General features: G+C 44.4%; 1 protein-coding gene across 1 annotated transcript in view; it reads right to left on the bottom strand.

Moving 5' to 3' along the window:
* Positions 1 to 18,030, bottom strand: part of SMC5 (structural maintenance of chromosomes 5) — a 201,628-nt gene extending 183,598 nt beyond the window's left edge. The window contains 2 exon segments of the mRNA XM_030193855.1: positions 10,415 to 10,556; positions 17,740 to 18,030. Of these exon segments, the coding sequence (XP_030049715.1) occupies positions 10,415 to 10,556; positions 17,740 to 17,930 (333 nt within the window). The 5' untranslated portion in view covers positions 17,931 to 18,030.
* Positions 18,031 to 22,348: the final 4,318 nt, after the last annotated feature.

The following is a 22,348-nucleotide window of genomic DNA, read 5'->3' as shown; positions in this document are numbered from 1 at the left end:
AAATATAATGCATCTCTCATGCAGGTGGAGATAATTGTATGACTAATTAATCTTTTTACAGAAAACATGTTACAGATAAGTAGCTTTGCTTTTATTTATTTATTTGGGGGGGAGGTCAACAAACAGGATGTAATCAGGCATACAAGTGGGCAACTCCCAAGCTTATGGCCACTCAACTTTATAGCTAAGTTGCCCATTGTTGCAGAGCAGCCCAATCGGATGAAGCAGCAAAATCCGAATAGATAACAAAAGACAAGTTAGAGAATACTCATTGACTAAATACACCATCTCTGACGAACAACAGGCAAAGCAGTAGTATGAAGTTAAAATTACTCAGACAGGACTAAGTAGCCACTTTGTATATGTTGTCCAGCACAGCGGGTTTCAAAATAACCACAGTAGGGGCAGCAACTCATTTGTTCCTAACAGAAATGAAACAGAAGCTAATTAGCTAAAGTTCACCTTACCTCTTGAATGTCAACACTGCTGGAGCTGACAGCAACAAACCTCTGTATAGATTCTGTTCTCTCAAAATAAGCAACAGCCCGTTTGTACATAAGAACATAGGAATAGTCTTATTGGGGCAGACCAATGGTCCACCTAGTCCAGTATCCTGCTTCCAACAGCGGCCAATCCAGGTCACAAGTACCTGGCAGCAATGGCGTAGTGGGGGCGGCTGCCACCCGGGGCGGATCGCCGCTGCACCCCCACCCCCGGGTGCAGACCAACATGACACCCCCCCACTGGCGTGGACCCCCCCCCCCCCACCGGCATAGCGCCACCCCGACACGGTCCCCACCTGCCTACGAGCTCCATCCATCTGCAGCACTGCTGTAAAGAAGAAATCGCTTCGTCGGCCCTTCCCTCACTCACTGTGTCCCGCCCTCTGACGTAACTTCCTATTTCCTCAAGGGCGGGACACAGTGAGTGAGGGAAGGGCCGACGAAGCGATTTCTTCTTTACAGCAGCGCTGCAGATGGATGGAGCTCGTAGGCAGGTGGGGACCGTGTTGGGGGGAGGCGCTGCGCCGGGGGCGGACGGATGCACCCCCCCCACCCGTTGACATCCGGGGCGGACCGCCCCCACCGCCCCGCCCTTGCTACGCCACTGCCTGGCAGAATCCAGGCAACATTCCATGCTACCAATCCTGGGGACAGCAGCAGCTTTCCCCATTTCTACTGCAACAGACTACGGACTTTTCCTCTAGGAACTTGTTTAACTTTTTTTTAAACCCAGATGTGCAAACAGCAGTTAGCCTATTCTCTGGTAAGGAGTTCCAGAGCTTAACTACTCGTTTAGTGAAAAAATATTTCCTCCCATTCGTTTGAAAAGCTGTTAACAGGTAACTTGAGTGTTCCCTAGTCTTAGTTACTTTTCGAAAAAATTAACAAATCGATTCACATTTACCTGTTTTACACCACTCAGATTTTGTAGACCTCTTATATCAACCCCTTGGCCATCTCTTTTCCAAGCTGAAGGAGTGGCCTAGTGGTTAGAGCACCAGTCTTGCAATCCAAAGGTGGCCGGTTCAAATCCCACTGCTGCTCCTTGTGATCTTGGGCAAGTCACTTAACCCTCCATTGCCTCAGGTACAAACTTAGATTGTGAGCCCTCCTGGGACAGAGAAATATCCAGTGTACCTGAATGTAACTCACCTTGAGCTACTACTGTAAAAGGTGTGAGCAAAGTCCAAAATAAATAAAAATTAAAAAAATAAAATAAACTCTTAAGCCTTTCCGCATATGAGAGGAGTTCTATTCCTTTAATCATTGTGGTCAGCCTTCTTTGAACCTTTTCTAATTCCGCAATATCTTTTTTGAGATACAGTGACCAAAATTGCACGCAATACTTGGTCACACCGTAGAGCAATATAGAGGCATTACAGTATTCTCTGTCTTATTTTTAATCCCTTTCCTAATAATTCCTAGCATTGTTTGCTTTTTTGGCTGCTGCCACACAATAGGCAAAAGATTTCAGTGTACTGATGGCACCTAGATCTTTTCTTGGGTGCTGACTCCTAGAGTGGAACCTAAACAACAGGTAATTATGATTTGGATTATTTTTCTCCAATGTGCATCACTTTTGCATTTGTCCACATTAAATTTCATCTGCCATTTAGATTCTCAGACTTCCAATTTCCTAATGTCTTACTGTAATTTTGCAGTCTGCATAAGTTTTAACAACTGCATGAGTTTTGGGTCATCGACAAATTTAATCACCTCAATCATCGTTCCCAGTCCTAATTCATTTATAAATATATTAAACAGCACCAGTGCCAGTACAGATCAATGAGGCAATCCACTATCCACCTTCCTCCACTAAAAGAAATGGCCATTTAACCCTACCATTTGTTTTCTATCCATTAATCAGTTCTTAATAATGAACAGAACAAATGCTTTCTATCCAATGGCTTTTTAACTTCCTCAGGAGTCTCTCTCATGAGGGGCTTTGTCAAATGCTTTCTGAAAATCTAGATCAACTAGCCCACCTTTAGCTACATGTTTATTCACGTCTCCAAAAAAATGAAGCAAATTAAGGCTGGCTGAATCCAAGTTAACTTTGTCCCATTAAACCATGATTGTCTATGTGTTCAGTAATTTTATTCTTTATAATAGTTTCCACTATTTTGTCGAGAATGGATGTCAGGCATATTGGTCTGTAGTTGCCCAGATCACTACGGAACCCCTTTAATTTTTAAATTGGTGTTACATTGGCCACTTCGCAATCTTCAGGTACTACAATTTTAATGACAGGTTACAGATTACTAACAGCAGATCAGCAAGTTCATATTTGAGCTCTTTCGGTACTCTGGGGTGTATACCATCTGGTCCAGGTGACTTACTTCTCTTAGTTTGTCAATTTAAGAAAAGAATAACCATACTGGGTCAGACCAATGGTCCATCTAGCCCAGTATCCTGCTTCCAGCAGTGGCCCAGGTCACAAGTATTTTGCAGAAACCCAATTAGTAGCACCATTCTATGCTACCAATCCCAGGGCAAGCAGTGGCTTCCCCTTTGTCCATCTCAATAACAGACTATGGACGTTTCCTCCAGAAACTTGTCCAAACTTTTTTAAACCCAGATTTCTTTCAGGATGTCTGCATCATTACCCCTGAAAACCATTTCTAGTGCACATAGATCTCTTACATCTTCTTCAGTAAAGACTGAAGCACCAAATTAATTCAGTCTCTCTGCAACGTCTTCTACCCCAGTGCCCCTTTTATTCCTTGATGATCTATTCCCCCCCCCCCCCCCAGATTCCCTCATAGGCTTTACGCATCTGATATACTTGAAAAGCAAAGTTAACTTACCTGTAGCAGGTGTTCTCAGAGGACAGCAGGCCAAGTATTCTCACAGATGGATCACATCATCAGATAGAGCCCGGTGTTGAAGCTGACTAGCATGTGTGTAGAACATTCTAGCAGCACCAAACCCCGCATGAGCCTTCCCGCCCAAAGCACAAGCACCATCACCTCAGGCAGAACAAAAAGCTAAAGGACAACTCCAAGGGGAGGTGGGAGGGTACGTAAGAATACTTGGTCTGCTCTCCTATGAGAATACCTGCTGCAGGTCAGTAACTTCGCTTTCTCCAAGGACAAGCAGGCCTTTGTATTCTAACAGATGGGAATCTCTAGCTACCAGGCTTACCGAAAACAATGCTAGGAGAATAGGGACTTAAAACTTGGAGGTCTGAAAGTCAATTAACCTGAAACTATTTACAAACTAGTCATGGAGGTGCAGTCTGCAACAGAAAAGAACAGGGCCAAGATGAGAAGTTGGATTCTAGATACCAAACAAATTCTTCAGAACTGCCTGCCCAAACTGGCTGTCACATCAGGAATGCTGCTTAAGACAGTAATGAAATGTGAATGTGTGGAACACACTGCAGCTTTGCAAATTTCCTCCATGGAGACTCTACCAACGCTGCCATGGCTCTGACATTATAAGCCCAACATGACCTCCAGACTGAGGCCAGCCTGGGCATAAGCGAAGAATATGCAATCTGTTAGCCAACTGAAAATAGTGTGTTTGTCGATGACCATCCCCATCCGATTTGGGTCAAAAGAAACAAAAAGCTAGGTGGACTGTCTATTGGCTTTAGTCTGCTCCAGATAAAAGGCAAAGGCTTGCTTGCAGTCTAAGGTATGCATGCAGTACACATTCTCCAGGATGGGTACGTAGCTATAGGAAGAATGTTGGTAGAACGACTGACCGATTAAGATGGAACGCCAACTCAACCTTAGGAAATAACTTAGGGTGAATGTGGAGAACCATTCTGTTGTGGTGAAACTTAGTGTAAGGTGGATCCAATACTAAGACCTGAAGCTCACTGACTGCGAGTTGAAGTGACTGCCACCACACTACCTTCAAGGTCAAATGATTCCTATCATCTGAAGCAAGCGACTCAAAAGGAGCTTTCATCAGCTGGATGAAAACAACACTGAGATCCCATGACACAGTTGGAGGTTTGACCAGGGTGGGGGGGTTATTAACAACAAACCTCTCATGAAGCAAACTAGAGGCTGTACAGAGATGGACTTACCCCTTACACAGTGATAAGCATCAACTGCACCAAGATAAACCCTTACAGAGTTGGTTTTCAATCCAGACTCAGAAAGGTGCAGGAGGTATTCAAGCAGTTTTTGTGTATTTATTTATTAGGATTTATTTACCGCCTTTTTGAAGGAATTCACTCAAGGCAGTGTGCAGTAAGAATAGATCAAACATGAGTAGTAGGCAATTAGAGCTGTAAAAATATTTGAACAACAATACAAAGTATGGCATGGTATACTACTTGCAATGACAACACGATGAGGCATATTTTCAAAGCACTTAGCCTTCCAAAGTTCCATAGGTTTCTATGGAACTTTGGAAGGCTAAGTGCTTTGAAAATATGCCTCAATATGTACTAGAACATTATAATTGGTAGTGAGGGGTAAGGCAAAGTTGTAACATATAGTTGAGTAAGAAAGTAGGAAGAATTAGAAAGTAAGGTGATTGATTTGAAGAAAGTTGCACATGAGGTCAGAGAGATGGTTAAATATTATCTCAGCTAGGGTAGGAGTGAATAAACATGTCCCGCTGCAGTATGTGCAGCCCGAGTCAATCCTTGTGTGTGTGTGAGACTAACAAGTTAGTTACTTCTTCCATTAAAGGCTTGGTTGAACAGCCAAGCTTTCACCTGCTTCCTGAAGTAGAGGTAGTCTTGTGTTAAATGGAGCGTTTCAGGCAATGCATTCCAGAGTGTGGGGGCTACTCCGGAGAAGGCTCGCTTGCGGGTATCACATCGTGTAATGTCTTTTGGAGAGGGTATAGTTAGTGAAAGTCCTTGGGAGGACCTAAGTGTCCTTGGTGGTGTGTGGAAGATCATCCCATTCTTCAGATACTCGGGGCCATTTCCTTTGAAGATCAGACATAGAGTTTTAAATTTAGCCCTGTATTATACTGGTAGCCAATGAAGTTTTTGCAAAAATGGTGTGTAAGACACGAGAAGAGACCTAGGACATAGCCCTCACACAAGACAGCAAACCTCCTCCATTTAAAAGAATAACACCTCTTACTAGAATCATTTCTGGAAGCCAACAAGGCGCAAAACACACCCTACGACAAATTCAAGGATTCAAATTCTACTTTCTCAACATCCAAGCCATGAGGGCCAGGGATTGGAGGTTGGGATGGAGAAGGGAACCCTCGTCCTGCATGATAAGGGTCAGAAAACATTCTGATCTCCACAGATCCTCGGAGGATAATTCCAGAAGAGGAAACCAGATCTGCCTTGGCCAGTAAGGAGCAATTAAGATTACGGTTCCATGATTTTGTTTGAGTTTCAGTCTTCTATATGAAAAGTATTAGGGGATACGAATACAGAAGACCTTCCCACAATGAAGGAAAAAGTCATCTGACTGCCTGCTGTGTGATCCAAGCCTGGAGCAGAACTGAGGGGTCTTGTTATTGAGATGAGTGGCACAAAGATCCACCAAGAGAGTGCCCTACGCTCGGAAAATCTTGCAGGCTACACCCACATAGAGAGATCACTCACGTGCTTGCAGCACCCTGCTCAGCCTGTCCGCCAAGTAATTGTCTTTCCCAGTCAGATATGTGGCAGAGAGGTCTATTTCATGAAGGAGGGCCCACTGCCACATCTCCACCACTTCCTGACACAAGGGATAGGATCCCGTACCCCCCTGCTTGTTCACACAGAACACTGCAACCTGGTTCTCTGTTTGAATAAGATCAATTTGGTTCTGTAGCCAATCTCTGAAAGCCTTTAGAGTATTCCAGATTGCTCTGAGCTCGAGTAGATTGATATGCAATTGAGTCTCCCAAGCAGACTACAGGCTTTGAGTGTGACATCCACCTACATGAGCTCTCCATCCCAGGCTGGCTGCATCCATTGTCTACACCTTTTGAGGTGGTAGTATTTGGAGGGGAGTCCCAGAGTTAAATTGAACCGAATCGTCCACCAGAGAAGGTCGTGAGTCAACTCTGGGGAAATCTGGACTACATCCAGATTCCCAGTCGCCAGATATCACTGGGAAGCAAGGGTCGACTGGACCGTCTCAAGTGGAGATATGCCATGAGAGTGACATGCATTGTTGAAACCATGTGGTCATCAGTCTCAACAGTTGCCAATATGATACCTACTTGATGCTGCGGACCTGCAAGTTTACGGTTTATTCACACTTGATATACCACTCCCATACCATAGCAATCAAAGCAGTTTACAATAACAAAGTAAAAACATATCAAAAGAACTCCATTAAAGTAGTAAAGCACAAGGTATCCATCACTTGTGGAAGAAAAAGCCGAGCTTGCACTGTGTCTATCAGAGCTTCTATGTGAACTGGATGAAGGTGGGAGTTGGAGGTAGTTGATGATAACCCCTAGTAGTTCCAACACCTAAATAGTAAGGCATATTGACTATCGCTCTCTCCTACGATGTGCTCGTGATCAGCCAATCATCCAGGTAGGGAAACACGTACACTCCCAGTCTGCGTAGATACACTGCAACTACCGATAGACACTTGGAGGGGCATAATCGAACGCGAACGCCCATCTCCATGGGCGTCTATGTCCGAGAATGGGTACGTGAAGGGGTGGGACAGACCGTATTTTCAAAATAAATAAATAAATAAATGGGCATCCATCTTCCGCTTCGAAAATACGGTTTGTATGAACCAAAATGCCATGGATTTAGTCGTTTCCGAGCTGGGCGTTTGTTTGTTTTTAGCAATAATGGAAACTAAAAATGCCCAGCTCGGAAACGTCCCAGTCCAAGCCATTTGGTCATGGGAGGGGCCAGGATTCGTAGTACACTCGCCCCCCTGACATGCCAGGACACCAACTGGACACCCTTGAGGTCAGTGCGGTGGATTTCAGACAACGCTCCCATATGCATAGGTCCCTTACCACGGGTGCTGAGCCCCAACCCCCCTCCCCCAAAACCCACTACCCACAAATGTACAACACTACCATAGCTCTTAGGGTTGAAGGGGGCAGCTACATGTGGGTACAGTGGGTTTTGGAGGCCTCCCATTTACCAGCACAAGTGTTACAGGTAGGGGGGATGGGCCTGGGTCCGCCTGCCTGAAGTGCACTGCGGTACCCACTAAAAGTGCTCCAGGGACCTGCATACACGCAGGCCTCTAGGACTTGCTGCTGCTGTATAATCTTGGCACACCAGTTGACACCTGAAGACTAATGTCTCCGAAAATGTCCTTTATTGGAATAAGCACGTTTACTCACAGTTAACTGCAGATCAGAGGTTGTGCCCCACTGGCAAAGAGTCTCCCTGGTACTGAGATGAGCAGTAGGTCAGAGCTGGCAGAATGGTGTACAATGCCCTCTTTCAGCAACATTCAAGGTAAGAACTAAGTTCTGTAACGTGGCTAACACATGAAAGGGATCTAAAACTGGCTTACAAAAATGGCCACTACCTCATGGACTACCGGAAACAAAACAGGGCACACTCTGACCAAGTAAGCAGGCGGAAAAGCACCATGGGAGTAGAGCCTACCAACTACCAACATCGTGAGCATGTAACACAAGCTAGTGGAATCACGGAGCCCAATACCCTACACCCACCACAATGCATTGCTGATATGACTCTGCAGTGCCCTTAACAGAAAAGGTGTCACACCCACCCGAGACCCACATCAGAACCAGGGAAAGGCTGTCAGAGGATATAACACATTCTGCTGTCATGGAGGTGGGTACGGCATTTGAGGCTGGCATACAGGCTGGGAAAAAAAGTTTGTAAAGTGGGTTTTTTTTGGTGGGAGGGAGTTAGTTACCACTGGGGGAGTCAGGGGAGGTGATCCCCGATTCCTTCCGGTGGTCAACTGGTCAGTTGGGGCACTTTTTTGGGACTTGGACCTGAAAAAAAGGGTCCAAATAAAGCGGACCAAATTCTCGTTAAAAACGCCCTTCTTGTTTCGATTATCAGCTAAAGACGCCCATCTCTCAGCCGATAACTACGCCCCAGTCCTGCTTTCACCACGCCTCCGACACGCCCCCATCAACTTTGTTCTTTCCTGCGAGGGACTGCAGTTGAAGACGACCAAAATCGGCTTTCAATTATACTGATTTGTTCGCCCACGGGAGAAAGACGCCCATCTCCCGATTTGGGTCAAAATATGGGCGTCTTTCTCTTTCGAAAATAAGCTGGTTGGTGAATGCCCTGGGAGCTGATGTGAGGCCAAACAACAGAATGTGATACTGGTAGTAGTGCTTCCCCATATGGAATCGAAGATACTTCCTGTGACTGGGAAATATTGAAATGTGGGAAAAAGCATCATCTACGTTCAGACAGCATAGCCAATCATTTGCCTGAATCATGGGTAGAAGGGTGCCCAGGGAAATCATTCTGAACTTTTCTCTGACCAAAAATTTCTTCAGGGCCCTTAGGTCTAGGATAGGACAGAATCCTCCCATTTTCTTGGAACAAGGAAGTACCTGGAATAAACATTGATTCTGGGGAGACTGGCAAACACTTGGAGGAAGTAAAAGACTGCTGCTCTGTATCAACCATGTAGAATTGAGCAGTCCTTGACCTGGCTTCCTACAAGATGAGGGCTTAGATAGGCTTCTCCAGCTAATTTTCAAAGCATCTGTTGTCAAGAAGCAACAATGTTCAGTGGTGCATGAGAAACACCTTTCATTAGGTTTATTTTAGACGTCCAACACTAACATTTGACATGAAGATGATGAGCAAACTCTGGTATACCTAAATTGGGTTATAGTGATTTTACTGGGACCTGGAGATCCTACTGTGGCTTTTCATTTTGAAGTGAAGTGGCACCTGTAGTGCAGATTTTATACCACAGTCACTGTAAGTGACCCTGGTCATGATGCATGGGAAACACTGGACTTTTTTTGATACAGTATATATCAGCTTCTGTATCCTGTCTTGGAGAAGGAAAGTTTTGGTTTACCCCATGTCCAAAAGAGCTCCTATGAATAAAACACGATCTCTAGGCTACAGAGTTGACTTTCCAAAGTTGATAAGAAAGCCAAGATTTTGAAGGAGATTATTGTTAGGTTACCGAGGGAGAGAAACTGATCTCGATAGAGATGTGAAGATCTCTCTTAGTTGAGGTTTCTTCTGTCTATGTCCAGTGAGGTTCCTTTTCCCTTGCAATAAGAGTCTGAACCTCCAAAAGCAACAGTGCTAGCTCCTATACATGGTTTACTGCATGAATAGTAGTACATCCAGTGACTGATTATTCAACCTGCCTCTAAGAAAACTGATTTGAGACACTTTGGCATTGGGGGCTTCCTTTTATCTTAATTACCCATGCAAATGTGTTGTTAAATATGTAGGCATAAAATATGTCTTTTTTTTCTTCTGGAACAGTTACGTGCTTTTATAGACTTGAAAAAGATTCACACTGTATTACCCTCAGTTGAGAATAAGTAAAAGGGGTGGGGAATAGCCTGCTATATCGTTTGTGACCTGTGTAATGATATTTTGTATCTTATCTCCTGAGTCGCATGTTACTTACCCCCCTTAATTGTGGTCTAAAAGAAGATTAACGTGGAATGTCAAAGTTCTGGGGGGGGGGGGGGGGGGGGTTAGGTTGTTGTTTTTTAAGAAAGTGATGAAAACATCAAAAGACAAATAAGGAAACTCTTAAAAATATGGGACAGCTTCCACTGTGCACTATACAGACTATGCATGCCCAGAACTTTTAAACTAACTCTCAGCTCATGCGGAGCTGTTCCATCCCAGCACCTTGCAATTATGTCACCCTTGTCTGCTCAATTACAACCTGCTTGTTGACCTGGGGGGGAGGGAATATACAGTAGTACTTAGACCATACAATACTGTTGGATTAAAATGTGGCTCTCCAATTACAAGGTACTTCAAAGAAGGTACACCAATTTTAACATTCACATCTCAGAAAGATACTTACTTTATCCGCACGTCCAATAAATGATGGCTTCCCTGCCAGTCCCAGACAGATGGCACAAACAATACTAGACTTTCCTGTCCCATTTGCTCCTACTATCATGTTCAAATGAGGTCCAGGAATCACCTCACAAGTATCGTATGTCCTGAAAACAAGCATCAATACTCCAATAAGAATATTACACACTGGAAGATAATGAACCTTTACTATGGGCAATCTTTTAGAAAGATTATGTCTTTAGTACAGTTTACAGCCACTTGCAACACAATTTCAGTAATAACAAAAAAATAGAGTTTTGTGTGGTTATGTCTATTCGGTTTGGGTGATGGTGTACAATTTAATCTGTCATCATCAACTCATTTTCTCATTTGTAATCAAGCACTTTCTCAAAATAGAACTGCTCCAGCATCACACAAGAGTCAATGTAATAAAGCATACTAATCAGAGCGCACAGTTACTTCTGGTTTAGTACTGAATTTTTTTGTAGTCCAATACTTTACTATGTAGCAAGGATCAGAGTGCACAAAATAACTTCAAACTGAGAGGTAAACAATTGTGCTTATCTTAGCACAAAAATGTAATCATGATTAGTCGCACAATTGAAGGTATTTTTTATTTATTTACTTATTTCCCACTGCAGCTCTTGAGACTCGGCAAGTCACTTAACTCTCCACTGCACCAAAATAATTAGCTGTATCTAATATGTGAACCATTTTGATTGTAACAGGCATTATAACAAATTCCCATCCCCTTTCCCTAAGAGCTGAAAATCTCCCTCCTTCCCACCTCCAGATTAGCACATAAATGCACATTTTGTTGCTTACTTTATTTTTTGTTTGCTTACTTTATTTTTTGTCTATTAGATTGTAAGCTCTTTGAGCAGGGACTGTCTTTCTTCTATGTTTGTGCAGCGCTGCGTACGCCTTGTAGCGCTATAGAAATGCTAAATAGTAGTAGTAGTATTTATATGCTGCACAGAAACTGCTTCCAATGCAGCACGTGGTGGTAAAGATTAGTGAAGTTTATTGCTGCCCAATGACACAAACTTTACTTCACTTCCAAAGGTGAAACAGAACTTCCTTTGCCATTTGATGTTTTACGTTTCATTAACTTCAATAGAAGTCAATGGGAAGTTAAGTCATCAGCACCAAATCCAAGTTGGAGAACCCTGGAGATGGGATCCCTAAGATTTTGAGTGCACAGACCCCAGGGAATCTAACTGAGCTGCTGCCATCTTGAAAAAATGGCAATGGCCTAGTTGATGTCAATGACAGAATAAAACAGCCCAAGCCAATACGTTAACATCAATACTGGAGGAAAACAGGCTCATTTTCTCTCAGCTAAAACAAAATTACTCACCTCTAGCAGATGTTCAAGGACAGCAGGACACGTATTTCCACATACGGGTGATCCCACAGAGCCCAGCAAAAACACACTCCCCAGTTTCTAATTCCAGCAGCCTTTGGAAGTGGCACCACACACACACACACAAGTACCATCCTGCCTGCTAGTGCCTCACAGGATCAAAGCAGTCTACTAAGATAAAAGAATGCAACTTCTAGGGGAGAGAGCAAGTTATGTGAAAATGCATGTCCTGCTGTCCTCAGAGAACATCTGCTACAGGTGGTTAACTCTGCTATCTCCGAGGACAAGCCGGTCACAATAGTTCTAAATATGGGAATCCTTACCTAACAGGCTGACCAAAACAAAAAGGGAAATTGTAACAAATTCTGCAATAGGCTAAGGCCAACAGCAAGAACAAAAACATAGTACTGCTATTTTTTTTCTTTAGGTACAGCTTTGAACAGAAACAAAATGGGCCGGGGAAGGGGGGAGGGAAGTTGGATTCTAGATCCCAGCTGTTGCATTGGGAATCTTGCTGAAGATCGTGTTGCAGCTTTGCAAATCTCAACAGAGGCTGACCTCAAGTGGGCTACAACACAACCATAGCTCTGACATTATAAGCCATGACATGACCCCCCAGAGTCAGCCCAGCGTGGGCACATGTGAAGGAGAGGCTAGACGATTGGATAAAGTGCATTTCCCAATAGCCACCCCCCCCGTTTGTGTAAAAAGAAACAAAAAGCTAGGTAGGCTGTCTTATTGCCTTTAGTTCAAGCCAGATATTTATTTGACAGGCTGAAGATAGGACCCAACATGGCGAACTGGAATAGGAACTGGTTGACGGACAGGCGCCAGAGGGTGGTGGTTAATGGAATTCGCTCGGATGAGGGAAAGGTGAGTAGTGGAGTGCCTCAGGGATCGGTGCTGGGGCCGATTCTGTTCAATATATTTGTGAGTGACATTGCCAAAGGGTTAGAAGGTAAAGTTTGCCTTTTTGCAGATGATACTAAGATTTGTAACAGAGTGGACACCCCGGAGGGAGTGGAAAACATGAAAAAGGATATGCAGAAGCTAGAAGAATGGTCTAAGGTTTGGCAATTAAAATTCAATGCAAAGAAATGCAAAGCGATGCACTTAGGGAGTAGAAATCCACGGGAGACGTATGTGTTAGGCGGGGAGAGTCTGATGGGTACCGACAGGGAGAGGGATCTTGGGGTGATAGTATCTGAGGATCTGAAGGCGACGAAACAGTGCGACAAGGCGGTGGCAGTAGCTAGAAGGTTGCTAGGCTGTATAGAGAGAGGCGTGACCAGAAGAAAAAAAGAGGTTTTAATGCCCCTGTATAAGCCGTTGGTGAGGCCCCACCTGGAGTATTGTGTTCAGTTTTAGAGGCCGTATCTTGCTAAGGATGTAAAACAAAATTGAAGCGGTGCAAAGAAAAGCTACAAGAATGGTATGGGATTTGCGTTACAAGACGTATGAGGAGAGACTTGCTGACCTGAACATGTATAGCCTGGAGGAAAGAAGAAACAGGGGTGACATGATACAGACGTTCAAATATTTGAAAGGTATTAATCCGCAAACGAACCTTTTCCGGAGATGGGAAGGTGGTAGAACTAGAGGACATGAAATGAGATTGAAGAGGGGCAGACTCAAGAAAAATGTCAGAAAGTATTTTTTCACGGAGAGAGTGGTGGATATTTGGAATGCCCTCCCGTGGGAGGTGGTGGAGAGGAAAACGGTAACGGAATTCGAACATGCGTGGGATAAACATAAAGGAATCCTGTTCAGAAGGAATGGATCCTCAGAAGCTTAGCCGAGATTGGGTGGCAGAGCCGGTGGGGGGAGGCGGGGCTGGTTAGGAGGCGGGGCTAGTGCTGGGCAGACTTCTACTGTCTGTGCCCTGAAAATGGCAGATACAAATCAAGGTAAGGTATACACAAAAAGTAGCACATATGAGTTTATTTTGTTGGGCAGACTGGATGGACCGTGCAGGTCTTTTTCTGCCGTCATCTACTATGTTACTATATCCCACATTATCCCAAGCAAATGAGTTCAATGTGGCTTACATTAAAAATAAGCAATTAATTACTTTAAAAGTTTATACAGTCAACACATAGCATAACTTAGAAAACGTGAAAAATTAAATTGAAACCTAAGGGACATGAGTCCAGCAATGCACATTGTTCTTATATTGCTAGTCTTAATTACTCATTTTTTTGTTGACAGGAACTTCTTGGAAAGGACGGTTTTTAATGTCTTACAAAAATTCAAATAGTTTTTCTCACGTCCGATTTGTTTAGGGAGTTACCTAATAAGTAAACCCAGCTGTAAGAACCGATTTGTAGACTATTTTCATATAACTGGGGAAGTGGAGAATTAAATAACCTCTGGCCCTGTGGACTGCATTGCGTAAAGTGAGATCAATCAGAGGCTGCATATATTCTGAGCCATGCCATATAGTATTTGAAAAACATGCATAGTTTAAAGGTAACTCAGAGGAGAGAAGACTGCTATTAAATCATCTTTTTTAGTCATGGAGTATTTCTTGACAATAAATCTCACAATGCAAAAGCACGTGGATCATGTAATCTCCACATCTTTTTTTCAGGTATTTGAATGTCTTTATTATATCTCCCCTCTCCCGCCTTTCTTCCAAAATTTACATATTGAGATCTCTGTCTATCCCTATATGCTATATTTATTTTTTATTACATTTGTATCCCACATTTTCCCACCTATTTGCAGGCTCAATGTGGCTTACATAGTACCATAATGGCGATCGCCAATTCCGGCATGAACAAATACAAAGTGATGTTGTGGTAGAATAAAGATCATGTGTAACAGGAACATTAGGGAATCGTAGGGGGGAAGAGTTAAGTTATGTCCAGTTCAAGCTTTGGTTTCGTTGTGTTGCAGGGTTCAGGCATTTAATTTGGATAGGTAGGGTATGCCTTTTTGAAGAGGTTAGTTTTTAGTGATTTCCGGAAGTTTAGGTGGTCATATGTTGTTTTCACGGCGTTTGATAATGCGTTCCACAGTTGTGGGCTTATATAGGAGAAGCTGGATGCATAAGTTGATTTGTATTTGAGTCCTTTGCAGCTTGGGTAGTGGAGATTTAGGTATGTTCGTGTTGATCCTGTTGTGTTTCTGGTTGGTAGGTCTATGAGGTCTGTCATGTATCCCGGGGCTTCACCGTAGATAATTTTATGAACCAGGGTGCAGATTTTGAATGCAATACGTTCTTTGATTGGGAGCCAGTGCAGTTTTTCTCATAGGGTTTTGGCTCTTTCAAATCACGTTTTTCCATATATAAGCCTGGCTGCCGTGTTTTGAGCAGTTTGAAGTTTATGATTTGTACTTTGCAACCCGCACAGATTCCATTACAGTAGTCTGTATGGCTTAGTACCAATGACAATGAAACAAAATAGTACTGCCTCTCTCGCCCTTAGATCCCTATATTCTCTTTGAATATTTTCAGTGCTGCTGCTTCTAGACTTTTGGTTTAATATATGTTTATCATTTTTTGTCTGCTATTATGTATTTGGCATTTGTATTCTGTGCACGTGTGACCGAGGTATTCTGTTAACATGAATTTTCTATGTAGCATTGTGTAGTAATTTGGCTCGTTCAGTTTTTCCAATAGTGGAGGGGATATTTGTGAGGGGGAAGGGAAGTCAGGGGATTTTGTTGATCTTTGTTTTGTTTTGTATTGTTTGTGATTTATAAAACGACAGTTGTACAGAATATTGTTTCTTTTTATACTTTAATAAAATGATTTCAATATAAAAATTCATAACTGTTCGAGGCTTGTGCAGATGGGATCAGAGCTTGCGGGGACAGCACTCACAGGGATGGGGGCAAACTTTGTCCCCGAGTTATTCTATACTCATAACCTTGAGGACACCCCCAGTGAAGCTTGAAGGTGGGCGGATGGAGATGGATGTCATTGACACACACTGGCAGCAATGTTGTGGGGCTCCACATTCTCATTCAGCTCATTAGAATCCAAAGTGGCCCCAGCTTAAAAATTAATGAAGACCACTGCCCTACACACAAAAAGCCCTAGTAGTAAAGTTGACCCCCTCCTTCCCTTCTCCCTCTCTTCAAACTAAACCCTCCTGCCCAGATAGGGGAAATGGCGGGCATATGGACATTTTTAGCAATGAGCCGCATATTACTGTGGTGGTGTGCACTGTTTTTTTTCTGATAGTGCATGTTTTTTAATGCAGCACTAATCCGCATGCTTACATCAAGATGCAAAACTTTTGTAGCAGTCTTTTATTAGCAAGTCATGGGCTCTGTCATTAGTGTATGACTAAGGCAAGCTTTCAGCACTGACCCCACAGTTATCAAGGGCCTAAAATCTCCCTTCTGCTCTGATCTCCAGCGCTATCGGGAACAGCACCCAACCAATACCGCGGAAGCAACACAGAAAAATAGCTCCTCAATGTTCAACCGTAAAATGATGCAAATTATGTGCACGCTGTTTGACCAAAAGCAAGGAGGAGGAACATGCCTGGCTCATGCACACAAGATTTTTGAGGTAAGAAGAGCTGTTGTACACATGTACCAGGCAAATCCAGAAGCAATGCACACATTGGTGCAGTTCTTGTGCACTTTTAAATATAAGCTTTTCAATTTTTTTCACCTGAAAAGCTTATATTTAAGGGCAGAAAACAGGCACCAGTCCAAGCTTTCACTTTCAGGTTTGCTCTGACTGGAACACATTCGTCCTTCACTACTAGCTCTTAGGGGTTTGAATGTGCTTCCTTCAGCTTCCACATTAAAAAAAAAAACAGCAGATTTTAAAGACAAAGTTGTGGGACACCCTATCTTCAAACATCCCAACAGCGTTACATTTTCAGCATTAAGATGCAGATGATCAGAAGTCCCGTGCTGCTCCAAACAGCGCTCTAAAAATTAGCACTGGAACAGCGTGAGGCATTAACGCCCCTATGATCAGAGTTAATAGAATACAAATTTAGGCATGCTATTATCTCTGATCATAGGGATACTTCTGTGGGAGGACTGTGCCTGGGCATGCAGCCAAGCACAATTCTCCGGCAGAAGTTCTTTGACAGGTTTGGGCTGTCAAAAAAGAAAGCCCAGACCTGTCAAACCTAAGCACACCGCCTACACATACACCCCACCGCCAACACTAAAAACTCCTGGTGATCCACTGGAACCGCCAGCCCCCACTCCCCAAAACTAACAAGACCCTGGTGGTCCAGTGAGACCCCTAGCCCTCCACACCCACAGCCTACATCGAAGTTGGAGGAGGAAGGGACTAGCACTCCCTCTTTCCTTTGTGGATACCTCCTTGAAATGGTGGCGCCCTCACCTGCCCTGCCCAGTGCATCCTGCTAGCCCTTCCCTCTTCCAACTTCGAGGCAGGCCGCTGGGGGGGGGGGGGGGAGGACAGGGCTAGTGGTCCTACTGGACCACCAGGTCTTTTTAGTGTTTTAGGGGTGGGACCTGGAGGTCCATCTGACCTCCAGGCCTTTTGTTTGGGGGGGGGGGTGCTTAGGTTTCACAGGTCCAGGAGAAAATCCAGGACCTGTCAAACCTTAGGTCTTCTCCATTCCTCCCTTGCTTCACGCACTCGCTGGTTCTGATCCTGTGGCGCAGGGAAATGCAGGTACTAGTCCAGCACTAATGGCCTCTAGCGCTCACGTTTGCTTCTGATCATCTGCTTTGTTTTGTGCGCTGGGACAGAATAGGAAATAATCTCATTAACATCCATTTGACTACGCTAGAGTCCTCTGAAAATTCTGCGCAGATTAACTCCAGTTCTAATCAGCTCTAGCACCGGCATTAAGTTCTGAGCATCAGCCCATAAGATTGGTATTCTATATACATAAATGTTACATAATAACAAAGTTATAGAAATAAACTTTTCTGGAATTAAGTAACTGGCAAATCCCTAGAACAGCTTCATCCACTCCAGAGCGCGGCAGGTTTAGGAAGAGTCTTATACTCACAGAAAGTTTTCCAGCTTGATGCGCCGGACAGAGCCCTCCACAAACCCCTGGTCTCCAGCGAACTGTCGTCCAAGCCCTCCTCCTTCGCCGCTGGCTCTCCTCTGGCTCCGACTGCTGCTGGTGGATGGAAGAACCGGAGCTGCAGGGCTGTTGCGGCTATTGCCAGCCTTCTTCTTGGCCGGGGTAGCCATATCTTAGCTCGCAGAAAACGCAACCGTTCGACCGCTAGCTGCAGCGACAAAGCGTCCATTGGAGGAAAGGGGCGGACCGGGCTAGCTCATGGTGCCCCGCGCTTTCAGTTTCAACGGAAACAGACGATGGATTCACCCAAGGTAGGAGGTGATTCAGAACGGGAGTCGGCATGACGTCAAAACGTTGAAGCCACTTAGGTCATACTATGTTTCCCCTTCCTCGCGCTGCCGTCGTTCTGCGTACACTCAAAACAAAGTAAACAAACCTATGAGCTGTTGCATCCACGTTGTCGTTCTTAATTGTTGGTAGCATTTTTATTTAATCTCACTTATATTTTCAAACATGCCAGCTTGTTCAGCATACGGGTGTACACAGAGGAGGTATAATAACGGAATAACTTTCCGTAGGTAGAATAGTAATTTGTTATAAATCAAAATTACTGTGCCATTTGGAGGGGCTGGTAATAGGTTAACCCTTCTACTACTGTTGCAGGAATTGATGCATGAATTTATGATACTTCAGGAGTCAGACAGCACACCAGAATGAGAGAGAAATCTTCTTTATTTGCCAGCAAACAAAGTAGAACATCAGCATTAAGTCTCTTCTTCTCTTTCTCAGCTCTCTTTGTCTCTCTCTCAGCTCTCTGTGTCTTTCTCTCAGCTCTCTGTGTCTTTGTGGCTTCTGTCTCAGCTGCTTCTCTTCTTATGCTGTCTTCTCCTTCTTCTGTCTGTTCCTTCTGTCCTTCTCAGGGTTGCCAGGTGGAAAATTTTTTTCCAGCCCGATGGAGCCCAAAAAACAGCCCAAAACCCGCCCAAACACAAACCCCGCCCCTGACACCCCCACCCCCGCGTCATCACCCCCGCCCCCGCCGTCATCAACCCCGCCCCCGCCGTCACCGGCCCCGCCTCCCACGTCACCGGCCCCGCCTCCCCGTCATCGCCCCCGCCTCCCACGTCATCGGCCCCGCCTCCCCGTCATCGGCCCCGCCTCCCACGTCATCGGCCCCGCCTCCCACGTCACTAACCCCGCCCAAAACGTCATTAACCCCACCCAAAAACGTCACTAACCCCGCCCCCCCCGCGGCCGAAACAACCGCCCTGAAGGCCAAAAAAACGCAACCCGCCGCGGGCAAAAATTTCCCGCGGCGGGTCGCGGAAAACCGCCCAATTGGGCGGTAAAACCGCCCACCTGGCAACACTGGTCCTTCTCTTTCTTCTGAGCTCCTTCTGACGTAAACTGCTTCTTCTCCCACTTAAATACAGTTCTATCTAGCCTAGCCTAGCCCCCTTACTCTCCAATTGGTTAAGGAATAGATTGATTACCTTGCCTCAACCAATCAGCTCTATACAAATATCAGTTACATAGGTTCCAGACATCCTAAACTGACCTGTGACCTGGGGCCCCTTACACCAGACATTTGGTCTCCAGAACTCCTGCATGTTATTATGATTGATTTCTCATCTATAGCTTAACCTGGGTTCACTTAGAGGATAATGGATATTCTTACATTTATTATTCTCATATTCCTAGTACTAACTGCTAACTAAACTCTGGTATTCATTAAAGGGGTCAAGGGCCAATCTTACTTAATAGCATACATATCGGGTTATTACTTTCAAGACCATTTCTACATTTTACCTATAATTAATCAAGGAGAAGAGAGCTGACTAGTCCTGACCTCTTTCACCTATCAGCTTATACATTGAACCAGCCAGAACTGCAGATAACTTAAAACACATGTTGGCCTCTTCACTGCAGTCCTTGCTTGACCTCTTAAACAGCAGACAAAGAGTAATACAGAATTTAACAGACATTCTACACAGACACAAAACTTATTAATTTACACAGAATACAGCATATTCTAAAGTAAGCATCCTTATAAGACATATTCTACATACCAAGCACTTCTAAATTCTAATCTATTGCCTCTCTCTAAACAGTATTTCTGCCTAATCTTTAAACTACAATATGTCATATGTCTGGCTCATTCCTTTGTTCATTCATAATAATATCCCCTCAAGATTTAATAGTATACAGATGTGCCAGCTAGCATTGCCAATTCACAAGGGACAGAATTTCATTTCTCACTGACCTTTCTAACCTTTGGCTCAGCCAAGCCAGACATTGAAAATAACCTGAACCATCTGCAATTTCTTTTGCCCACTGCCTCATTCCCCCCTTTGAGACTAAAATCAGCTTATGCAGAGATAAGTCTCACAACTCAAACTCTGGAGATTATGGTGGTCCTAACTAGGAATAGACTTATGAACCACCATTACCCTACTTGTTAAGGTCCGACGGCATACTGCCGAAGCACATGAGGCCAGGAAACAAAACAACAACCCTGCTAGAACTAAGACTATTAGGGAAATAAACAAGGGACGTATCCAGGAGGTCAATGACCACCACCAGGAGGTAAGGTCTAATCCTCCTCGGTAATCTTCCACATTAAGGCTGGCCAACTGTAGGACTTTATCCATGGCATGCCTAACTACATGCGTCCTATTTATGACAATGGTACAGCACTCTGAAGAATTTAGCACTGTGCAGAGGCCACCCTGGGCTGCAAAGAGATAATCAAGACCCATACGGTTATACCGAGAAACTATACTTAATTCATTAATTTGATCCTGCAATGCATTGACTACCACGTTCAGCTCATGAACTAGAACATGAAGTAGGGATTGAAGTCTCCGTGTAGCCATACCTAGTTCAGTAATACCCGCTACCGGGCCCCCAATTGGAATCCAGGCCGTGGCAGAAAGGGCTACAAGTCTCTTTTTAGTCAGAGGATAAGTAGAATTGATATACTGGAGGGCTAATTCAATCGCCTCATCCTCTGTGGCAACGGAGGAGGGTAAAGACAAGGCCTCTCGCTTAGAGCAGTGCGGGGATGGTGGTTTGAGAAGAGGAATAACTTTAGGAAAATAATTCAAGGTTACCAATACACAAAAATCATATGTGGGGGGAAGAATCATGTGGAGGACATTATCACAGAGCCAGTAATGACCAAGGAGAGGGCGACGAAAGTTCCCAATAAATGTTGGCACAGGATGGACACTAGGATGCCCATAATGCGAGCCCCTATCCCAGGGGGAACGAAGAAGAAATGGAGACTTTGTACACCATAGGTGCCAATCCCCAATTGTAACAGACCGCTCATATGATGCAACCCCTTCATACCCTGGGGACTTATGAAAGTAGAAAATAGGATGGGACACTATAGTCTTCTCAGTAGTATAGTTAGGAGCCAGATAATCACCTTGGTCATAATCTACAGGTATGGTAGTAGGACACATAGGAGTACCTGGAGAAACTACCCACACAGGTTCCTCCTTCTCTGGGAGAACATTAGTATAGTTACAGGGAATGGGAAGAACAGTTGAGATGTCTCTTGTTAAACAAAACACTCCAGAAGCTGGATAGGGAGACGTAAAAACTGGCCTTAGAGAAGAATCAGAAGGGGAAGTAGCATTATAAAAGGACCACCAAGTATAATCCTGGCTCCAAGGGCCTGAACTCGAAAAGTAGGGAGGTATAAGAGCTGGGAGCTGCACAGGGACAGGAACAGCTGGGACATCTGTAGTATAAGGAGAAAATCGGGAACACACAATACAAGGGGAAGTAATCTTTGCCTGGCTAATTAGTTCCTGGACAGAATGTAACCAAAGGTTGGAGCGAGTTGGGGTTTTAGGAACAAGGAGGCAAGGAGTAGAAAACAACAAAAGCATCCAAACTACTAACATTTTCTTTCTTCCTAATCTAAAACAAATACAGCAAACTAATTAAGCAATAATATTTCAACAGTCTGTGCTAATCACAGATTACTCTAATATAGTGTTCTCAGTCTTTGAGTTCTTATACCAGTTGGGATAGACCCTCAACTGACAAGGATCAAGCTCTCAAATTCCAAGAAAGCCAGAATCTGGACAGAAAGAGTCTCAGTGTGAAGCCGAAGTTCAGCCGCTCCTGCAGTATGCAGTTGACCCTTCTTTTCAGCTAGTAGATTCTTTGGTTCGGGTCAAGCGCAACTTCAATGGCTCCGCTGGATCACTTTCTGCTCTCCACTGTCTAGGCTCCGTCTGATCCGTGCTGGGCTCAGTCTGGTCAGCAGACTTAATTCAAGACCAATGGACCCATGGAGTAATCCCTGCGACCTTCACAGCTGCAGGGGTAGAAAGCAAAACAGTAAAAGGTCCTTTCCATCGGGGCCCCAAAGGCTGGAGCCTCCAGTCTTTCACCCAAACTCTATCCCCTGGCAGGAAGGAATGTACCTGAGCCTGGAAGGGGACAGGGTTTATTTCTCTCACATAAGACTGAAGCTCAGAAATTATCTTGCCCAAGAGGGCTACCTGCTCCTGCACCTGGGCAGACCCTAAAGTCCCTATATCTCCCTTAATTCCCTGCAAAATGGCTG

Source organism: Microcaecilia unicolor, chromosome 2 (genome assembly GCF_901765095.1).
Source record: "Microcaecilia unicolor chromosome 2, aMicUni1.1, whole genome shotgun sequence".
NCBI lineage: Eukaryota > Metazoa > Chordata > Amphibia > Gymnophiona > Siphonopidae > Microcaecilia > Microcaecilia unicolor.
This window is presented reverse-complemented; position numbering and strand designations above follow the sequence as displayed.